The sequence below is a fragment of the Lissotriton helveticus genome, chromosome 1_1, assembly GCF_964261635.1.
Source record: "Lissotriton helveticus chromosome 1_1, aLisHel1.1, whole genome shotgun sequence".
Lineage (NCBI taxonomy): Eukaryota > Metazoa > Chordata > Amphibia > Caudata > Salamandridae > Lissotriton > Lissotriton helveticus.
The window spans coordinates 65,211,192-65,231,354 of NC_136057.1; the positions used below are offsets into that span (position 1 = coordinate 65,211,192).

Genomic DNA, 20,163 nt, shown 5'->3' on the forward strand with positions numbered 1-20,163 from the left:
GAACTAGGTCAATTTGACAGTCATATGACCTATGCGGAGGGAGCACTTCTGATTGAACACTGTCAAACACCCTTGTGTACTCCAGATACTCGTCTGGCAACTGCACCTCTTTTTCAGCTGCTGTGGCTATGCTTAGTCCACATGCCAATGATCTGGCAGGATTCACGATGTCTGTGTCGCAGTGTTCATTACAGTACAGGGAGTTCATGGTCACCGTCTTGGTGATCCAATTGATGCATGGGTTGTGCTTCTGTAGCCATGGTAGCCCCAAAATGATCCCATATTGTGGTGCCTTGATGACGTTCCATGTAATCGTCTCTAGATGTAGGGGCCCATACCGCATCAGAGTCTCTACTGTATGATATCCAATGGGTCCGTTCACTAGTCTTCTCCTATCAACCGCATAGACCTCCTCCGGTACATCTTTTGGGATCAATCCGATACCCAATCTTTTGGCCTTATCCCAGTCCATGAAGAAACCCGTGGCACCTGAATCCACCATCGCATCCACAGATATCCATTCCTTTTGTAACAACAAACTAACCTTGATGTACAAATGTCATTGTTCAGCGAGAACCTGGTAACATAGAGAAGGGATGTTTGCAGGACTCCAGGTATCCCCTTCCTGATTCATGGAGTCATCTAGTTTTCCGACACCTGATTCACAGCGGCCGTGACCACCTTGCTGGCTCGAAACCTGTTGAATTTGGGTTTTACGGGACACTCCCTCACAAAGTGACCTCGCTTGCCGCAATACAGGCAAAGCCCCTGTTTGCGCTGTGTCTCCTTCTCCTGACTGGTCAACGCCGCCCTTACAGCTCCTATGTCCATAGGTTCGGGCCTTGCTGCTTGGTGTGTGTCCGAAGACCCAGATCCAAAAGAAGGCATAGGTTTCTCCTTCTTCTTGTTGTCACCCCTACGCTCAGACATACGGTGATCAAGGTGCAAAACCAGATTAATCAGATCCTCGCATGTAGCGGGTTGAGGATCGATCTGGGCAATAACGTCCTTTAATTCTTCCCTTAAACCCTGGTGGAATAACGCAGCCTGCTTGGCCTCCGGCCACTTAGTCTCCACTACGAGACGTCGAAATGAATTAAGATACACCAGCAACTCCTTGTTGCCTTGTCTCAACTCCAACAGTTCCTTATCTGCAGTATAGGAATCGGCCCTTCTATCGAACACTCTAACAAATTCTTCTCTAAAAGAGTCCCAATCGTGAAGAAGGGGATCGTTCCTATTCACCAGAGGAACCGCCCATTGCGCAGCATCTCCAGCGAGATACGAAATAAGAAAAGCAACCCTATCCTGATTGGTCGGGAAAGACTTAGGCTTACAAGAAAAGTGTAATAACACTTGGGTCAAGAATACCTGTACCGTGCCGGAATCCCCATGATACCTCTCTGGGGTTGCTAGGGGAATAGAGACTGGCTATTCAACCACCATGGCTCCAGCAGGCGTAGTTGCCGCTCCCATATTAAACGGGTTCCTTTGGATCCCATCCAACCTAGCTCTAAGATCAGCCGTTTCCTGACGGGACGTTGTCAGTTCAGTCTGTAGCGTGGCCAGCGCTTCCATGACATCCTCTAAGGTGGCCATTTCTTACACCAACCGACCTGGAGGACAATAAACTGTGGGTCGGATATTCTGTTACTTCGTATGTCCTCGGGATCGATTGATGTATAAAGGGTTCCACCTCTTGATCTACCACAGCCTGAATACCGTTAAGGCACAGGACCTTAGGAGGATCATGCGAGGGAGGGAAAGGTAGGGAACAGCAAGGAGGGAGATCTGTAACGATAAAGCACAAAGATCAATACTTTTAACACTCTCCCTGTATCTAGCGTCTATGTCGCTTTCGTCGTTCCTTTCTCTCATACACGACCCCCTGGTATATGGCATCCAAAAGGTATTAAACACAACCCCCAGATCCGATAGTTAGTGTCCCTTAATAACTCGTGAGAGAACAAATGAAGAGTGTTCAATCAAATAATAGTACCTGTAGGCGTTCCGCGTTCTGCGGGAGTTATTTGGTACCTGTGGTTAAGGATCAGTGGCCACATCTCAGCACAGCGGTACTATCCGAACCGTCCTCTGCATGTACTCTGAGCGCAAAGTACTCCAACAGAGGACCCAGTGTTAAAGACAGCCGACCATGCCGCCCGGTAACTAAAGATTCGTGATCCTATCAAACCGTCCTCCGCATGAGCGCAGACTGCTGCTCAGCCAACGGAGGACACAAGGCAAGTAAGAAACAAAAAATGGCTAGCGTTAACTGACTCCTGTATCGTCCTCCGCACGAGCGCAGATTGATGCTCAGCCAATAGAGGACACCAGGCAAGAAGGAAACAATAATGGCCAGCTACACCTGACTCCCGTAATGTCTTCCGCACGAGCGCAGACTGCTGCTCAGCCAACGGAGGACACAAGACGTTCAAGATTAGGAATAACTAAACCGCCGCACGTACTGCGGCAACAGTCCTAGCAGGGCAGATCCGGATCGGATAAACCTGTTTACCTCAGCCGAGGTAATAAGAAGCAGCGCCAAGAATCTGGGAATCAGCAGGAAGAATATCCGACGTTCTTCCTGGTTGCTCATGTGATTATATGGGCGGTCCGGATCGGTACAAGAAGGCTCTAAGAATTCTGGGTGTTGTAGTCCTTGACCTTATACAGGCTTTATCGCTGTTCCTGGGCATTCTGATATGCTATGTGTTGCACTCACAGTTAAACCATGACACTCAGTTATTAAAAACATTCAGCTACTAGGCTGGCCATCTGCTGAACCCTGAGTTTTACAACCTGGCCACCCTTCAAACTGCTCCCCCTATTCCAGAGACCTGGTCAAACTATTATTGGGTGCCTATGACCATTGATGCACCTAGCGTTGAAAAAAACATTACCGGTAACCCCACAATGAGAAGGTAGTGGCATAAACTGGACCCATCTGTCTTTTCAAGGTTAATCGAAAGGAGTGTGCCTCTATTAGACTCCAATATAGAATGGGCGAAGACTTACACCAAAGCCTGGCTCAATTCTGCCTTGGATCATTTTATTCCTGCCAAGCTCTATAAAAGTAGGAAGCAGCCCCCCAGTTGCTTGGTTCTATAAAGCATTGCTCATAAAAGCAATTCAAAGAACTAGAGTGCGCTTGCTACAAATCCTATGATGCTGCATGCTGCAGCATCATGCTGAATGCAATACTTGAGAGCGATTAAATGCTACAAGAAACTGATTAAAACAGCCTGTGTCAAATTATTTGCCGACAAATCAAAAGCAGCAGCAAGCTTTCAAAAGTAATCTTCTTTGTTGTGAACAACCTGATTAAACCCACCTCCACTCCTGGATTAGCGGAAGCTTCTAACAGCCACTGCAGCAAGCTTGGTCAGGTATCTTTATCTTTACTTTAACAGGGGTGAGAAAACAGTCTAACCTGTCTCTCTTGATACAGGGACCTACCACTCACAATGGGTTACCTTGGACCAATTGGCTCTACTTAACACAGATTCTATCACCACCTTAATGCGTCAAGTGAAATCTGGATCTCCAGATAACCCATATAAACCTGATTATATTTTAACATTTCAGGAGAGCGTCACACCCATATTTCTAGAATTAGCCAAACTCTTGCTGAGCACTGAAGAAGTATCAATATCATGGAAACATGCCAAGGTTATACTTCTTCTAAAAAGCCTTCGCTAAATGCCACTCAGCCAGAAAACTATCGACTTATTTCTCTTCTGTCGTTTCTGTCCAAGGATGGGGAGAAACATGTAAACAATCTCCTAACTAAAAATTAGAACAATATAAACTATTAGATTGTTCCCAAAATGGAATTCGGTCAAACAGTAAAAAAATTGCTGTTTTAACAGTTACTGAATCCCTTTGCAGTACTGCAGAGGCTGGCAAATACTAGGCTCTGATACACCTAGATTTAAGTGCGACCTTCGACACTGTCTCACATGCAGTAATATTAACTCGCCTGGTTTACCTTCTTTTTAAAGGAGTGGTGTTATGATGGTTCTCTCTCTTTCCTCATTGACATGCTGCGCGAGGTTGATTGGTCATCCTTGGAACTCTAGTTTGTTCCAGGTCTTCCGATCATTCTAGGAGTGGTGGTTGCTGAGGCAGGTGTGTGGGATCTCTGTCTGATGAAAGAAGCTACAATAAAACTATCTATACCTTCATATTTGACTTCTGGTTGTCCCCTACTTGAACAAGTGGTCTTTTAAAGTTATACCCTCCCCTTTCGCCTCATCACAAAGAGGACTGGCTCCTGGTGTCCCTCGGGGTTCGGAGCTCATTCCTACCCTTTTTAGGTCTTGCCTAGCGTTCCAGCGTGAACGCGCTACCATCGCTTTGCGAGGCATGCAGTACACACTGTAGTGTGGAAGCTTCATGGAAGCTCTGCCCACTCTGCCCATTGGCTTTGGTCTTAAGTGCTGCCTTCCGATTGGTTTGAGGCTTGTTTGTCCCTCCTCATTCATCATTTGTATTCTTCCACGGCTATTGGCCCCTTTACTGTTAACACTATTTTCTTCTCTGTCTCCCCACCCCACCCGCCCCGTCCCTCAGTCTGTGACTTTACACCCCCCCCCCCGCCCACTCCCCCCACTGCCGTTCGTGTTTTCTTGCCTGCTGGCACTTCCGTTTTCATCTTTATTATTGCCACTTTGAAATATGCAAGTTCATGATGTGTGCTGTACAAAAACTTCTTGTGTTTAATTAACTCGATTTTGATGTTACTCTAAATCTATTAAGACTCTAGGCAACATTCGGGGTATGCATGGCAACTGACTCCCCTTAGTTCCCAATTGGCATTGTTGTCAGGCCGGAGGAGCGGCAGTGTTTTAACTCATGCTTAAAACGAGCACTTTTAATAACTTCCTCTCAATTCAGCGCTATAATCTTGTGTATTGAAGTGACACGCTAACGAAATGCACTTTTTTGAATTCTGAAGAGACGTTATGGCACATTTACACACTTGCATCATGTTTACTGTATGATTAACATGCCGATCATTTTCACGGTTCACCCACTGGCTCGTATACACTTTGGCTTGTCTCGGAATGGCTCTACCTGCTAATTGATATATTGGCTCACACACCTCTAACAAAGAGATGAATGGATACATGAGCGTGAGCCCCGTAACTGGTAGAGAAATAGACTGGTGCAGACAAACAGACAAAAGTCAGACTCCTTTGCCTCCCGTCAGAATCATCACTTTCAATAACCTGGAAACCTGCCGGAAACTCCTGCATGCTCCAACCTCATCCCCCTCACCTATTCTTAGCAGAAGCTGCAGATTCTGAGCTGTGCCCTGCTGTTGCATAGGAGCACGGCAGAGTCTGTAGAAGCGCAGGGATCCCTAGTCTCTCAGGGCGGGCACCTAAACCTTCCGGGTGCCTTCACACTCAGGATAAATGAATACATTTTGTTCTGTGCTTTAGTCACCCCTCTGTGAGCAATGTCTGGTAGATGGAGCTCTGTGTTAATAAACACATTCAGAGAGGTGGTTGTATACAAACAAACAACAGCCACAATACCGTACATTTTGAACTTGTCGTTAAATACCTGCCCATCGAGTACCTCATTGGCTGATCATTCCATGGCACTACCAAAATTACATTTGGACACATTTGCTCAACTGTAAAACACTGCCTACTATGGGTCATTTAACAACTCGGGGCTTTGGGGTTAGGTAACCTACTTAGGATGCTATGTAAAAGATTAAATACAAAAATGAATGCAATCAAACTAATCAACCAGCACTGTGAAAAGTGACACGCATTCTGGCATTTTGTATAAATAATGTCAATTTTCTTATAGATGCGAGTAAAGTAATCTTAATGATATCTGCACACTTTTAACTGATAGCACCGGGCTAACTTTGACAACTAGGCAATGAATACATTTTCATGTACCCCCAAAACCCACCTACCCCCCTGCCCCAATCCTCTTGGCAAACTTCATTGCCTCCAAGTGTTTGGGGGATAACCAAGACACAGAAGAGTGAGTCAAATAGTCTAGAAAATGAAAGAGAAGCCAGGAAACGGATTCACATGCTCCCATCGCGTTGGTTAGTCTGTTAGCACTACTTATATTAATGAGTTTCTCATTAGTAAAGCACCACGGTGTACATATGTGGCGACACTTCACCCATGAGGTACTTGCCAAGCAATTGTTGACACAATCCACACCTTGCGTCTTTTTCAATATATTTATTACGAAGTGCAGGACCTTTCCAAGGGATTTTGCACACTACATACATTCACTCTAAAAATAAAACATGTAGGTAATAAATAATTGGCATTCACAACGTCAATAGCTCTAACTCACAAATGCGAGATCTATTTGCATTGCAAATGCTTGTTAATATTTACATCAGACCTCTGGCAGAGGTAGTGAAATATTTTGGAATATCTCACTAGTGTTGTATGCTGATGACACTCAGCTAAATATTTCCCTGTCGGCAGAGTCGCCTGGCTTTTGTGTCAAATCTAAAAACTGTGTATCAGCGTTGGCCAAACGTATGCACGACAACTGTTTAAAACTTAATTAAACAAACAGAGCTCTAAGGAGCAACCAGCCTAGCTGCCTGGATGCAACTTTAGATGCCCTCCAGAACGCTACGCTCCATCCAATCTAAACCTGGCCCACATCCCTCGTCACAGGAGAGACAGAACGAAAGGTTTCTCCTTCCATGTCTTAGCTCCAACCCAAATGAATTCTATGCCTCCTAACCTTAGAAAGATTCAATATCACTTACTGTTCCGGAAACAGTGGAGGACCCAGCTCTTCGCCATCTAGGCTGATGATTTCGCCTCTCTGGGGCTGTGTTTATTTGGATCCTTTTATGTCCCTTGCTGATATTTTCTGACACCCAGACCCTCACCTTCCCCTCAGGGCAGGCAGCCTTCAGGTGTTGTGCTTTCTAAGGCTCGGCTCCCCTCTTGTAAAGGGTCAAAGTGGTAACACCCTTGCAGCAAGTGCCTTTATCAGCCACAGGATTAAGATACAGTGCACCCCAATTCCCAGCTCAGTAAAAGCCTGAAACAGACCCAAAATGGAGCATGTACCTACATGTTCGCCTCCCCTGTTTGTACCTCATAAGTAGCTACCTGTGCACTTCCTCCGTTTTTATGTCCCCGGCGAGCTTCTCTAAAGATGCTTTTGATCCTTCTACACTATCATGGTGTTTGTCTATTACTTCATTACCTGATGTCTGCTGTGTTCATTGTGTCACTCCCCTGTTTTAGCAGTCAATGAACCCTGCTGAGCGAGTATGCAGCCATAAGGGAGCTGAATGTAAGAAATACCCAGAGGTGTAAGTGCTGCACTCACCCTCAAGCAATGGACATCTTGCCTTAGTTTTCCAATGCTCCATCCACTGACCGAGGAGCATGCTGGCACCAAACGGAAGACATTTAGCTAGATACCACGGTAAAGGCAGAAAAAGGTAAAAAGCAGACACGTACTGGCAGCAGAGATATCGCAGGTATATTACTAGTTGTGATGGAATCTCTATATTAAATGGTGCAATCTTCCAACAAATGCTTGGACCATCCCTAGGAATGTGGCAAAAATAACTTAACAAACAGAAAAGTAAAGACAGGAGTAAGAACTTCAGCTCCTCCAGTGTAAACTGCGAAGTACTGTCAAGGAGAGTGTGAATGGAGCTACATTTGTTATATACTTCCTGAAGGGTTAACTTTATTATATAGTTCCTGGAGCGTTACCTTTATTATATACTTCCTGGAGCGTTACCCTTATTATATACTTCCCGAGCGTTACCTTTATTATATACTTCCTGAAGAGTTTTCTTTGTCATGTAGTCTTCAAAGGGTTACTGCTGTTATACAATTTCTGAAACTGAAGTGACAGCCGCACATCCTGATCAATCTCTTTTTACACAATCCCTTCTTGTTTAAATGAAATATTAGCCATGTGTGTCTTCGTAAAGCAATACCTTTAGCAAGTGGGCGCTCCGTGAGTGCTCTTTCTGTACTAAGTTACTCTGAAAACACTGAAAAATCACCTCCTTTTCTAAATTAAGTAAGATGTACATGTTCAATAGAACATTTAGTTAAATATGTGTGTATGGGGAAATATCTCTTGGTAACTTTCATAAATGGTCTTTTACAACTAGTTAAATATTGTGTATTTGCATACTCTTACATTTCCATTTAGTGATTTTAAATCTCTTTTCATCCAATAGGAAACCAGCCTTGAATGCACAAATGATCGTGAATAATGACTGTAATCGTGCAAATCTGAAAAAAGTGGTAACAAAAAATGAGCTCCAATATTCAGGAAAAGAGCTGCACAGTCAGAGACTGAGAAACCTGAACATAAACTGATAGATCCTCAAAGAGGCAGTCAAGAGCAATTCAGTGGATGTAAGAGTCTGAGTTGGGCACCTCCACGGAACAGGACTAAAAAACGACCTTTAAAAAATTAAGGCAACAACACTGACAAACCACTTCCTGTATTAACAGGCCTCCACCACCAGCTTTTGATAATGTGTTCGGTATGAGTTGGACACAGCATTGCTCTGCTTCCTGTGATGATGACAGACCACCATTAAGCACGCTAGGTGTATTGTAAACTCTTTCTGGCCAAACCACAGGAGCAAGAGAAAAGCCCAAGGGAGTGGAGCCAGACAACTGAAGAGGTACAGGAAAGAGAAGGTCTCTGATCTACAACAGACTGTCCCAATTTGCTTCGACCAGAAGGAAGACTAATCTTCACTCATAAACATGCAAAACTATTCCTCAATCTAAAGACATAACCACTTACAAAGAAGCTTTACTTGCCACAATTATAATATGTGTTGTATTTCATTGTGTATGTTTTGTATTTCATTGTGAAATCTGAAATCAACCATCCAAAATACCACACACATACAGGGAATGTGAGAATAACACAAGTGTTTAATCAACCATGTTAGCTCTTGAGGAAACCCAGTCATGGGATGCAGATAATTATAAACCTGACCCAGAGACACTAACCAAGAAAGAGAAATCATACACAAGCAGCAAGAGCTTTAGTTTATCATCACTACTAAAGAGCCATCAGCAAACACATACAGGAGAAGCAACATGCAATTGCAATGAATGTGTGAAGAACTTTAGTCAGTTAGCACTCCTAAAAGATCATCAGCGAGCACACGCAGGAGAAAAACCATACCATTGCACTGACTGTGTGAAGAGCTTCAGTCAGTTATCAAACCTCAAAATACATCAGCGAACACACACAGGGGAAAAACCGTACCATTGCACTGAATGTGTGAAGAGCTTCAGTCAGTTATCACACCTCAAAATACATCAGCGAACACACACAGGGGAAAAACCGTACCATTGCACTGAATGTGTGAAGAGCTTCAGTCAGTTATCACACTTCAAATTACATCAGCGAACACACACTGGGGAAAAACCCTACCATTGCAATGAATGTATGAAGGCATTCAGTCGGTTATCAAATCTTCAGAAACATCAGCGAACACACACAGGGGAAAAACCGTACCATTGCACTGAATGTGTGAAGAGCTTCAGTCGGTTATCACAACTCCAAAGACATCAGCGAACACACACAGGAGAAAAACCATACCATTGCAGTGAATGTGTGAAGAGCTTCAGTCGGTTATCACAACTCCAAAGACATCTGCGAACACACACTGGGGAAAAACCATACCATTGCAGTGAATGTGTGAAGAGCTTCAGTCGGTTAGCACACCTCAAAATACATCAGCGAACACACACTGGGGAAAAACCATACCATTGCAATGAATGTGGAAGTATTTTTAGTGATTCCTCAACTCTCAGGAATCATCAGCGAACACACACAGGAGAAAAATCATACCATTGCAGTGAATGTGTGAAGAGCTTCAGTTGGTTATCACGCCTACAAGACCATCAGCGAACACACACTGGGGAAAAACCGTACCATTGCAATGAATGTGTGAAGGCATTCAGTCGGTTATCAGTTCTTCAAAGACATCAGCGAACACACACAGGAGAAAAACCATACCATTGCAGTGAATGTGGAAGTAGTTTTAGTGATTCCTCAACTCTCAGGGGTCATCAGTGAACACACACAGGGGAAAAAACCATTCCATTGCAATGAATGTGTGAAGAGCTTCAGTCGGTTATCACACCTCAAAATACATCAGCGAACACACACTGGTGAAAAACCATACCATTGCAATAAATGTGTGAATAGATTCAGTGTGATATCAAATCTTCGAAAATATCAGCGAACACACATAGGAGAAAAACCATAGCATTGCAGTGCATGTGTGAAGCGAGTTAGTGGGTCATTAGACATACAAAAACATATTCAAACTCACTGGGGAAAAACCATACCATTGCAATGAATGTGGAAGTAGTTTTAGTGACTCCTCAAATCTCAGTCATCAGCGAACACACATAGGGGAAACGCCATTACAGTTCCAGGAATGTATGAAGAGCTTTAGTATGTTATCAATTCTGCAGAGACATCAGTGAACCCACACTAGATCGTTACAAGGAAAAAGGGGTCCCAGTATATTTATTTCTAGTTGAAACAGAATTGACTTTAAACTGTTCAAATACAAGAATAAATTCCACAATTACTTATGAGAGATGCTGTTTATTCATGCTTTTTTCATTGTAACATTTAATACCCAGGTCCCAGTGCCATTGGATCTGCCCTTCTATGTAACACACACAATATCGTACCATTCTGAATCATCTGTAATGTGCTTTTGTGTTGCTGGATCTGCCAAATACACAGTGCTCTCATAGCACAGCCTTGCCTAGAGGAAGGAGTTCACCGATATAATATGTACATCAGAAGAAAAGATACATCTTCAGTAGCCAAAGATAGTAGAAACGAATGCTTTCCACCGAGTTCATTTTAACAAAGTGCTGAGTCCGGAAAGTTCTCCCTGCTGCCGACCATCATCATCACCACCACGACCCATCCAGTGAGGAACAGCAACGAGACTGCTCTTCAGCACACCCATCCTATACATAACACACTACAGGGGTTTGCTCCAGGGTCAAACTCACTTTTCTTACACGTTATCAGCAACAAGTTCTAAACTGAATAAATTATATTTAGGAACAAGTGGTTTGTACAGACATTAGTGGCATAATAAATTTGAAACCCAACATCCAAACACCACCCATGTGTGGACATCCAAGAGCCCTTAAAAAGCACACTACAGAGGTGTGTACCAGGACCAAACTCAATTTACTTTAACATTAACATGAACTAAATTATGATACAGCAAAAACAATCATGAGGCTATGAAATGTACACAATGAGGACTAGATTTTACATATTAATATGAAATGTATGTTTTTAGATATGTAATAAAACAACAAATGTATTTGAATTCATGGTATTTGACTGCTGATTGTATAGGAGATCTTAAATGTGATTTATTCCCTAAATTTTAAAGATCATTTGTAATGTCAGCAAGGAGCCTAGTTTATTTGGCAATAGAGGGGTCAAATCTCACTAGCATGACTTCTTTCAGCAGGGAGTCTGGCGCAGGTGGAATCATAGGGGACTATTCTCGCCAGTATGCCTTCTCTCAGAGTGAGAGGCGGTTCTTTGCTTGAGATGGTACTACCTCTCCTTTTGTGTTAATGAAGAGAGAAGTGCTACCTGTAATACTGAGATCTGGGCTTCACTCCTGTTTTGGAAACATAATTCAGTTCTACCTAATCCATACTCGATTTGTTTAGGAAAGCTAAAAACATGTCTGTATCCTGGCAATACTGTTGGTAATAATCCATGAAAATACCACAGAATGTTGAGCACTTGAAAGCAGTGTGCCACACAAGGGATTTAAACATGAATTTGTCAAATACAAAATGTACTTTTTTTGTTTTTTAAGGTTCTTATATAGCTCTTCTATATACAATAATGTCTAATGGGTTTTCTTCGAGAGCCCTTTCTCCTTCGAAGAAGTTTTCCATCAACAGACCCAGTGGGAATTCCTATGAAAGGCTGACAATCTGTCCATCTATAAACAGGACCGGATGGAGGACCGTTGGTGTGGCTGGTATAATGTTTTGTTGCATTTTTTATAGAGTGCCCTGTCCACCATACCCTGAGTCCAGCCCGTCTTTCTTTAGTGATTTTTCTATTTTGGGTTACATTTGGAGACTGTTCCTTTCCTTTCTAGTTTGACAGATGGTCCACGGTCTGTCAGGGGAGCAGGCGTAACAACTTCCACTACCCCGTTGGACTACCGTGCACCATATGTAGCGCTCTCCACCAATCTGGCTATCCCTGTGTCGTCTTCAGAGGAGCAACAGGAGCTTCTCCAAAAGCACCTAAAGTTTGCTGAGTACCATATTTCACACTGGTGCCCAACAGACCTTTTGTTTTACTCCTAAAGTGGGAGCTTGCTTTTGCTTTTTGTAAAATCAATAATAATGTACTTGATACACTGAGAGCTTTCTACAAGCGAGTCTGCATAATTTTTTCCTAGTATTTTTCTGTTTTAGACAGCCAGTCCTTACATAATGTTCCTGAAGAGAAGCAAGAAGGTCAGAATGCCTACCATAACTAGGGCGGATGGTCTGATGTACGTACACCAACCCCCCCAGCTATGTCGGTCATTGTTGTAAGGGTTCCTGAGGTTCTGACCTCAGTCCAAACAGAGGAGAATAGTGACAGATTCTTCTCACCAACTTCCAAAATTCTCCAATTTATGTTTATAATGCATTCTTCCTTAGAGACCTTTGTTGGAAGTTTGCAACATTGTGTCCGATGTTGTGCAAAACGAGTGTGCCGTTCTCCAAGGCTGTACTGTTGCATTAAAGGTTGTATAAAAGCAATGTGCCACCCTCGGTGGCTGTGCTGTTGAATCAGATTATGTGTAGAAACATTATGAGACGCAGGAGCTGCATACAGAGGTGCTGGAGCATTCACTAATAATGGGCTGTTATTAAAATGTTACAGGTCACAATGACAAGTAAAATTAAATGCTGTGGCTCTGTCGCTATTGTGGCAATTATCTTAAGCTACCTAGCGTCTTCATGTACATCTTGCAGAATGGTGCACATAAGTAGATCGACCATTGTATACACCACACTTTGTTGATGGGAAACCTGTGGGGGAGCATCCAGTAATTTGACTATTAAAAAAGGAATAAGGATAAGTAGCCCTCTTTTGTCGAATTATCAAATGTTATGATATAGTAACATAGTCTATATTGGGTTAAAAGCCTGTCCTTAGAATCCCAATCTCTCTCTCTGATATCTCTATTAGCAAAAATGACCATGATTTTGTGTTTCAGACCGCAATCTTATGTATGTTTCAGCTAGGCAGTGTTCCCCTAGAATTCTGTTGTCAATTTCCAGCTGTACAAAACATTTTTAACAGCAGTGGATTATCCTGCCTTTCCTGAGTGGCCAAGTCTCTGTGTAGCTAGATGTCTTAAAGAATAGGAAGCTTGAACATCTGTCTCAGAACGCTTGATCCTCAAATCCTTATTTACTATAGGAAACGTCATTGTCCTGTATCCTCTGCTCCTGTATCCAGATGGGTTGCGGGGTCCATGAAACAATCTAGAATTGATAGAACCTGTTTCATGGGGTCATTCCTCTAGGTCTGCCATGGCTTCCTAAGCGTTTGCAATAACAGAACATTCATTCTGAGAGCTGCTAATTGCTTTCAGTTTCCACTTTCAAAACTTTCCATTGCAAACCAATTGTTCATGCTTCTTCTGTTAATAAGCAGCTTTAAAATAGCACAATGATAGTCTCCAGTCTTGCAAAATCCAGGTGTTCCCAGTGTCAATGATGGAAAGTCCTAATTTCATTAAATACACTTAGGGCCCGATGTATGTAAATAAAATACCGGATTTTACTGATTCGATATTTTAGAATCGGTAAATGCTATGTAGATAAAAAATCAGTATTTTTTACCGATTCAGTAAAATTCGGTATCTGTCATTCGGAATTTACCGAATCGATAAATACCGAATCGGAAAGCAAGTAAAACTGAAACTGAATCAGCCAGCCAATCAGGTGCTACCACCCTCCCCCTCCCTACCAGGAAGTGGCTACACAGGCAGCTGCAAGTAATTAGAAGGTTCTGGAGAGGCAGTTGGAGCTGAGCTGAGTGCAGGAGCCACAGAAAGAGTTTTGCACTTTTAAATTGTGAAAATTGCAAGCAGCAGTGAAAAGGAGCAGCCAGAGAGGAAGAGGAAACTAAAATTAAGCTCCATGGAGCTACATGTCCTTGTGGAGGAGGTGGTGAAGGAACACCAGAATGTATTTGGCAAGCTGTCCCTGACTGTTCCTGAATCTGCCAAGAGAAAGATTTGGCTGCACATTCAAACAAAGGTTAATGCTGTTAGAGTGACTCCAAGGGACATAGAGGACCTGAAGAAGAGGTGGTATGACCTCAGTAGCCTGACCAAGAAAAAACTCTCTGAAATCCACAAACAGGCAAACAAAACTGGAGGAGGGAAGAACCGTGCACCCCCCCTGACTGACCTAGAGGAGCTGGTGGGGTCCACCATTGAATCTGAGAGCTTCGGTGGACTGGGAGATGCAGACAGCTCAGCCAGAGCTGCAACCAAAAAAGATAAGCTGCATGCACAGCAATCACCCCCACCCCATCAGCCTTCCCTTTTCCCCATGTGGCATAGTTAACCCCAGTCCAGTAGAGGTTGCACTATACAGGAGCAATGCATCATGGGACATGTAGTTAGTAAATGAAAGACCATGTCATTCAGCACAGCAAGCAAAAAGTCAGGCAAATCATGTCAGACATAATGAAGCGCAGGCAACATGTAAAGTGTTTAAGTGTGAAAAATATAATTGTAGTGGTTGTGAGGCAGTAGCACTGAGCTAATGTTCGTTTATATGTCCACAGGCGAGACATCTCGCAAGCACACCAGGGAGACGGAAGGCACGGCACCAGAGAGGGATGACAGCCAGGATCCAGGACCAAGTGCAGGGAATGTCGCAGAGGACACAGGTGCACCAACTACACAGCCACCATCCCAAGACACAGAAATGGCTCCACAACTGCATGCGTCCCCAGAACGTTCAGGATCCCCTCTGCTACTGTCCTCACCTGAACTGCCTGCATCACTGCCTCTGACACAAAAGAGCAGGAGGCATGTAGTTGCCCCACTAGTTAAAATGGAGTTATCAGCAGGTGACATGGAGGGGGGTGACACACAAACCATGGCAGGTGAAGGTAGCCCTGCAACACAGCAGCCCACTGCAGAGGTTGCCCGTACAGCTACCAGACGCCGCAGACACAGACAAAGCATTGTAACAGCACATGTTCAGGGTCCCAGTGTCTTCCGTGGCCTTGAGGGGAGCATGGTCAAAATCCAGAGGATGCAGGGGAAGGCCATCCAGTCTGTGCAACGCCAGATGAGGAACCTAAACACACATATGGAAGGAATAGGGAAGGGCATTAGAGAACTGGTAGATGTGAACAAAGAGATGACACAATCTGTGTAGCTTGTGTGCACCAAACTGGACCAGGACATGGCAGCTAGGCCCAAGGAGAGGCAGCGTGCACAGCAGCCAAATAAAGCTATTAACCGCCTGGCCACAGCCACTTCCCTACTATGCAGAAGATGCATAAACATGCAGGATGGACTCACACACAACAGCAATGAGGTGTCTAGGGGCATTGCTAGTTTGACAAGTGCTGTAGAGGTGCTGATTAATTCTCAGACAGCACAAACTGCTGCTCTGGATGCACCAGAAAGTGAGGAAAGCACCAGTAGAAGCAGCATGACAAGCCCCCTTGTTGTGGAGACACGGAGGAGCAGCAGGCGCCATGGTGAGCCAGCAGCCCAAACGCACAGTGAAGAGAGACAGCCACTTACATCTGGTACTGGTAGGTGTTGGACTTGGCCCTTCTGGCAGGTTCACCCCTAAAACTTTTTGCTTCTGAATGTGAATTGGTAGTAGTGATTTTTGGTTTCTGCGCACTTTCACTGTGTCCCAGTGGAAAGTGCGTGTGCACTCTGAGTGCGTGGAGTAAGGTTGGCCTGCCCTCCCATAGGAATGCATGGGGAATGTCTGTGTCCCTGGTAGTTCCTGATGTGAGGTGTGCAGGCTCAAGTTTGGTATGTGAGGACTCGTGTGATTGAATGCTGCGCAATGATGTGTGCGGTGTGAATGTGTCTAGTGTGGAAGTGCCACTTCTAGACATGGGTGTGCTTGTGCAGTGAGTGTGCTGGCACGTGATTGGCTGGAGCTGTCTGATGAGCCAGGCTCCAGGAGTCTGGGTGGGTCTGCCCGGTGGTGAGTGTGGAGATTAGCATGAGTGATGTGAGGGAGGGGTGCACCTGGGTCCTGAATAGGGCTGGGCTTTCCCCACACAATGCTGGCTCCGCCCCCTGTGGTGCGTCTAATGACCCTAGCCCTGCCAGTGAATAGGGTGAGGGGCTAAGCACATCGTGTGCTCACAAACTAGCTGCGACTGGTTTTTCCCCTCACCCTGAAGCCAGACAAAGGATTTATTAGTATAAAAAGGGGCTGTGTCCCCTTACAAATGTCTGTTCCTGATCTTGACTGGAGGGGGGGGCCTGCTGCTGCTGGGCGCCAGGAGAGACCGCCACTAGGACCATCTTCCTGCCTGGAGGGACCAGTGAGCTGGCCCTGGGCCCAGCCTTGCCCCCCCCAATCCTGCTGCATTCCAAGGACTTTTTGCTGAATTTTGTGTTGCCCTATAGCGCCTGGAAGCGCTTGACTTTGGCCCCTAGCGCTTGAGAGCGCCTTATTTTTCACTAGCGCCTGGGAGCACTGTTATGTCCGCTAGCGCCGGGGAGCGCTTTATTTGCTAAGGCCGGGGCCCACCCGGCATTCCTTGCGTGCTGTGCGGTGGAACGGAGCAGCGTGGGTACCCACTCCGCTCATTGCCGCACTTTCTCAGCTGGTGCCCACCCAGATTTTGCCCCACTGGATTCCTGTCCCGCGGCTGCCCACGCCACACTCTGCTGCTTTCAAGCCGCTTCCAGGGACAGAGGTACGCCTCGAACAAAGGCGTCGCCCACCAGAAGCATACACCAGGGTACGGCCCCAGTACGCCACGAACGTACGCCTGAGGCGTACAAGAACGCACCAGCCTTTGCTTTTCTCCCTTGCGAGACGTACCGCCTTGGTCCTTTGGCAGTACGCCTCGCACCAGCCTGCAGTGACCGGAGTACGCATCTCACGCGGGATGCGTGAGACTCTGTAGGCTCCTGTGCCGGTGATCCTACGAGGCGCACAGAAGCGCTACGAGGCGTTCCGGCCTCAACGCACAGTGCACCCAAGTGCAAGAGAGTGCTCTCGAGCCCCCAGAGAGGGGAGGGGCTCCACCCGCGGGCACCATCCTTCTCTAGAGCCACGGAGGCTCTCAGTGCCAGAAACCTATTTCGAGCCCCCAGGAGGGGGGCTCCATCGTAGCGGGGATTTGTGAAAACGGAGCCACGAGGCTCAGAGGGCGTGGTGCGGTTCCGAGCCTACCAGAGTTCCAGGGGCATCCTTTCTCCGAATCCCCAAGGGGGGACTCCTATGATTTCAGCACCACAGTTGTTTCCAGAGCCCCGAGAGGCTCAAGGCGCCACAGTTGTTTCCAGAGCCCCGAGAGGCTCAAGGCGCCACAGTTGTTTCCAGAGCCCCGAGAGGCTCAGGGGGCACCTTTCTTCAATGGTAGAGCGGCCCCGGAAGGAAGCGGGCCGCTCCCACCTTGCCCCACACTGTGTTAGAGCCACGAGGGCTCCAGGGGCATACTTTGTTCAGTGCCTGTGAGGCTCCAACGTTGGCCCCATCATTTTATCTACAGCTGCCCAGCACTTAGTGGGCAGCTGCCACGTTTAGGCCCCCCTGACTTTGGGACACAGGTCGTCCTAGCCCCAGAGAGGCCAGTCGGCCTAGGGACAGTCACAGGTGGTGACATGTGAGTGCTGCGCAATTGTTCTTACACCGCTGAATGTTTTTAGGCATCATGTGTTTTCATTCCCTGCACCTCTGAATGTGTTTTGATGCGTCATGCGCCTTGTTCTTACACCTCCGAATGTTGTGATGCATCATGTGTAATATGTTCATGCTTATACCCCTAAGTGTATGGTGATACTTAGGTGGTTCTTCTTCCTAGTACAAGTGTTGCTAGTGAGGTCCTGGTTCCCTGCGTGATATTTTCCTAAGGTGGTTAGGGTTGCATAGGTGGTACTTACCGGTTACCAGTGGTTACTGGTTGTGTGCTTTATGTTATATTTTGTGCCACATTTCCTATTTGGTTCTACAAGTGTTCTATGTGCTAATTACTATTCCTACAAGTGCTAATTCTACCAAGTACTAAGTCTAAAAGTGCATATTCCTGACAGTGATCCATGTGGCCCTGTCTTGTACATATCCCCTGTAAATTCTGCCCGTGCCTGTTTGCACATTGTAAAGTGTGTGTTTTTATCTAATGTGTTTTAGTGTAATACAAAGGCTATTTTTATACATAACCTTGTGTGGAGTTTCCTTTGTGGTGGGCCTTGGGTGTTGTTGCTGGGTGCGCGCGCAAACACTTAACTCACATTACCTCCGAGTTTAGCCTTACTGCTCGTGTCACGTTACCAAGGGAGTGAGCAGGGGTTATCTTGGTGTGTAACTCCCTTGCCCTGACGTGGAAGTGGTGGTCTCTGACTGACTTTGGCGCAAGCCCTGGCCAGTCAGGGATCCCATTTCTAACAGTAGGCGTGGGCGTAAATGACTTGTTCAGTTAAAGGGGAAGTGACCCAGGACTACCATTATTGCCTGGATGACATTTGTGTTGCACATTTGTGCTTTTGACCACCTGCGTAGTGACAAATATTAAACTACTTTGGGTGCATACTCCACCTGTCTGTGTCTCTTTACTTACTAAAAGTAGTTGCGTGTGATCTCTTCCCGTCTGTGTCTGCCATCTGTTGGTGTCGCAACTCCAGCTGTGTTGGGTTCAGGCAGTGCTTGTTCGTCATCATGGTCCTCATAATCAGATAATTCCACCTCGGTGCCCATCTTCATGGCAAGGTTGTGCAACATTGCACAGGTTGCAATCATCTGGCAACAGGTGACTGGTGTATACTGCGTGCCCCTCCACTTTTGTGGAGGCAGCGGTACCTGCTTTTCCACAGCCCAAAGGTGCGCTCCACAATGTTCCTGGTAGATTTGTGTGCCCTGTTGTATCTCCTCTGGCTGGGTGAAGGATTGAGGTAGGGAGTAAGGATGAAAGACCCGACCCCATATGCACTATCCCCTATTTGTAAAAGAAAAAGACATTACTCACATGCACACATACACATAGATCTGCAATATGTATCAAGGGAGTGTCACACAGTGTTTTACCTAGCAGGTTTCCTTCGCCAAATTCCTCCGCTATCAGGAGTGATTAGATCACACTGTTTGGAAAGATGTATGAGTCGTGGGTACTTCCAGGAAACTTGGCAACTATGTCCATAATGAGGTACTTTGCATCACAGATCACCTGTACATTTATGGTGTGGGTAGACTTCCTGTTTCTATAAATGTACTCTGTGGCAGCAGGTGGGCATATTGGTATGTGGGTGCCATCAATACAGCCAATGACGTTGGGGAAATGTGCCATTTGATAAAACTCTGTCTTGGTCCTGAGCAGTTCTGCGTGCGTTGCAGGGAAGCTGATGTAATAATGCATTCTCTGCATCATGGCCTCTAGGAATTTCCTAAAAAAAGGGACAGGCAGCTCTGGGACACCCCACCTACAGCAGCAACCACACTCTGGTAACTCCCAGAGGCAAGCAGGTGTAGGCTACACAACACCTGCACATGGGGTGGGATGGCGTGCGCCCTTGGGGTTGGGTGCTCCAAAAGTGGGTGGAGGGCCCTGATCAGCTCCAGGATGGTTTGGGGGTGTAGCCTGTACCTTTGTAGGATCTCTGGCTCAGTCAGTTGGAATAGGGTGATTCTCTGCCTGTAGACCTGCTCCTCCCTTCTCCAGACCCTCTCTCCTTATGCCTGTAGCCGTAGCCGCCTCGCAATCACGTAGAATGCCGCCATTCTGGTCAAACTGTTGCATTTTGGGGCCTTTTTTTATAGCCTGCACCTGGTTACCACCTGATTTCAATCCATGGTAAATACAGACTCTTAAATACATAATTTCATGCAAATTCGGTATTTTAGAGGTTACCTACATCTC

At 45.7% G+C, this 20,163-nt stretch overlaps 1 protein-coding gene across 1 annotated transcript in view; it reads left to right on the plus strand.

Moving 5' to 3' along the window:
* LOC144758378 (uncharacterized) overlaps window positions 1-20,163 on the plus strand; it is a 687,536-nt gene that overhangs the window by 104,241 nt on the left and 563,132 nt on the right. Inside the window, 3 exon segments of the mRNA XM_078646424.1 lie at window positions 8,219-10,104; window positions 10,106-10,347; window positions 10,349-10,557. Coding sequence (XP_078502550.1) covers window positions 8,944-10,104; window positions 10,106-10,347; window positions 10,349-10,557 — 1,612 coding nt within the window. The 5' untranslated portion in view covers window positions 8,219-8,943.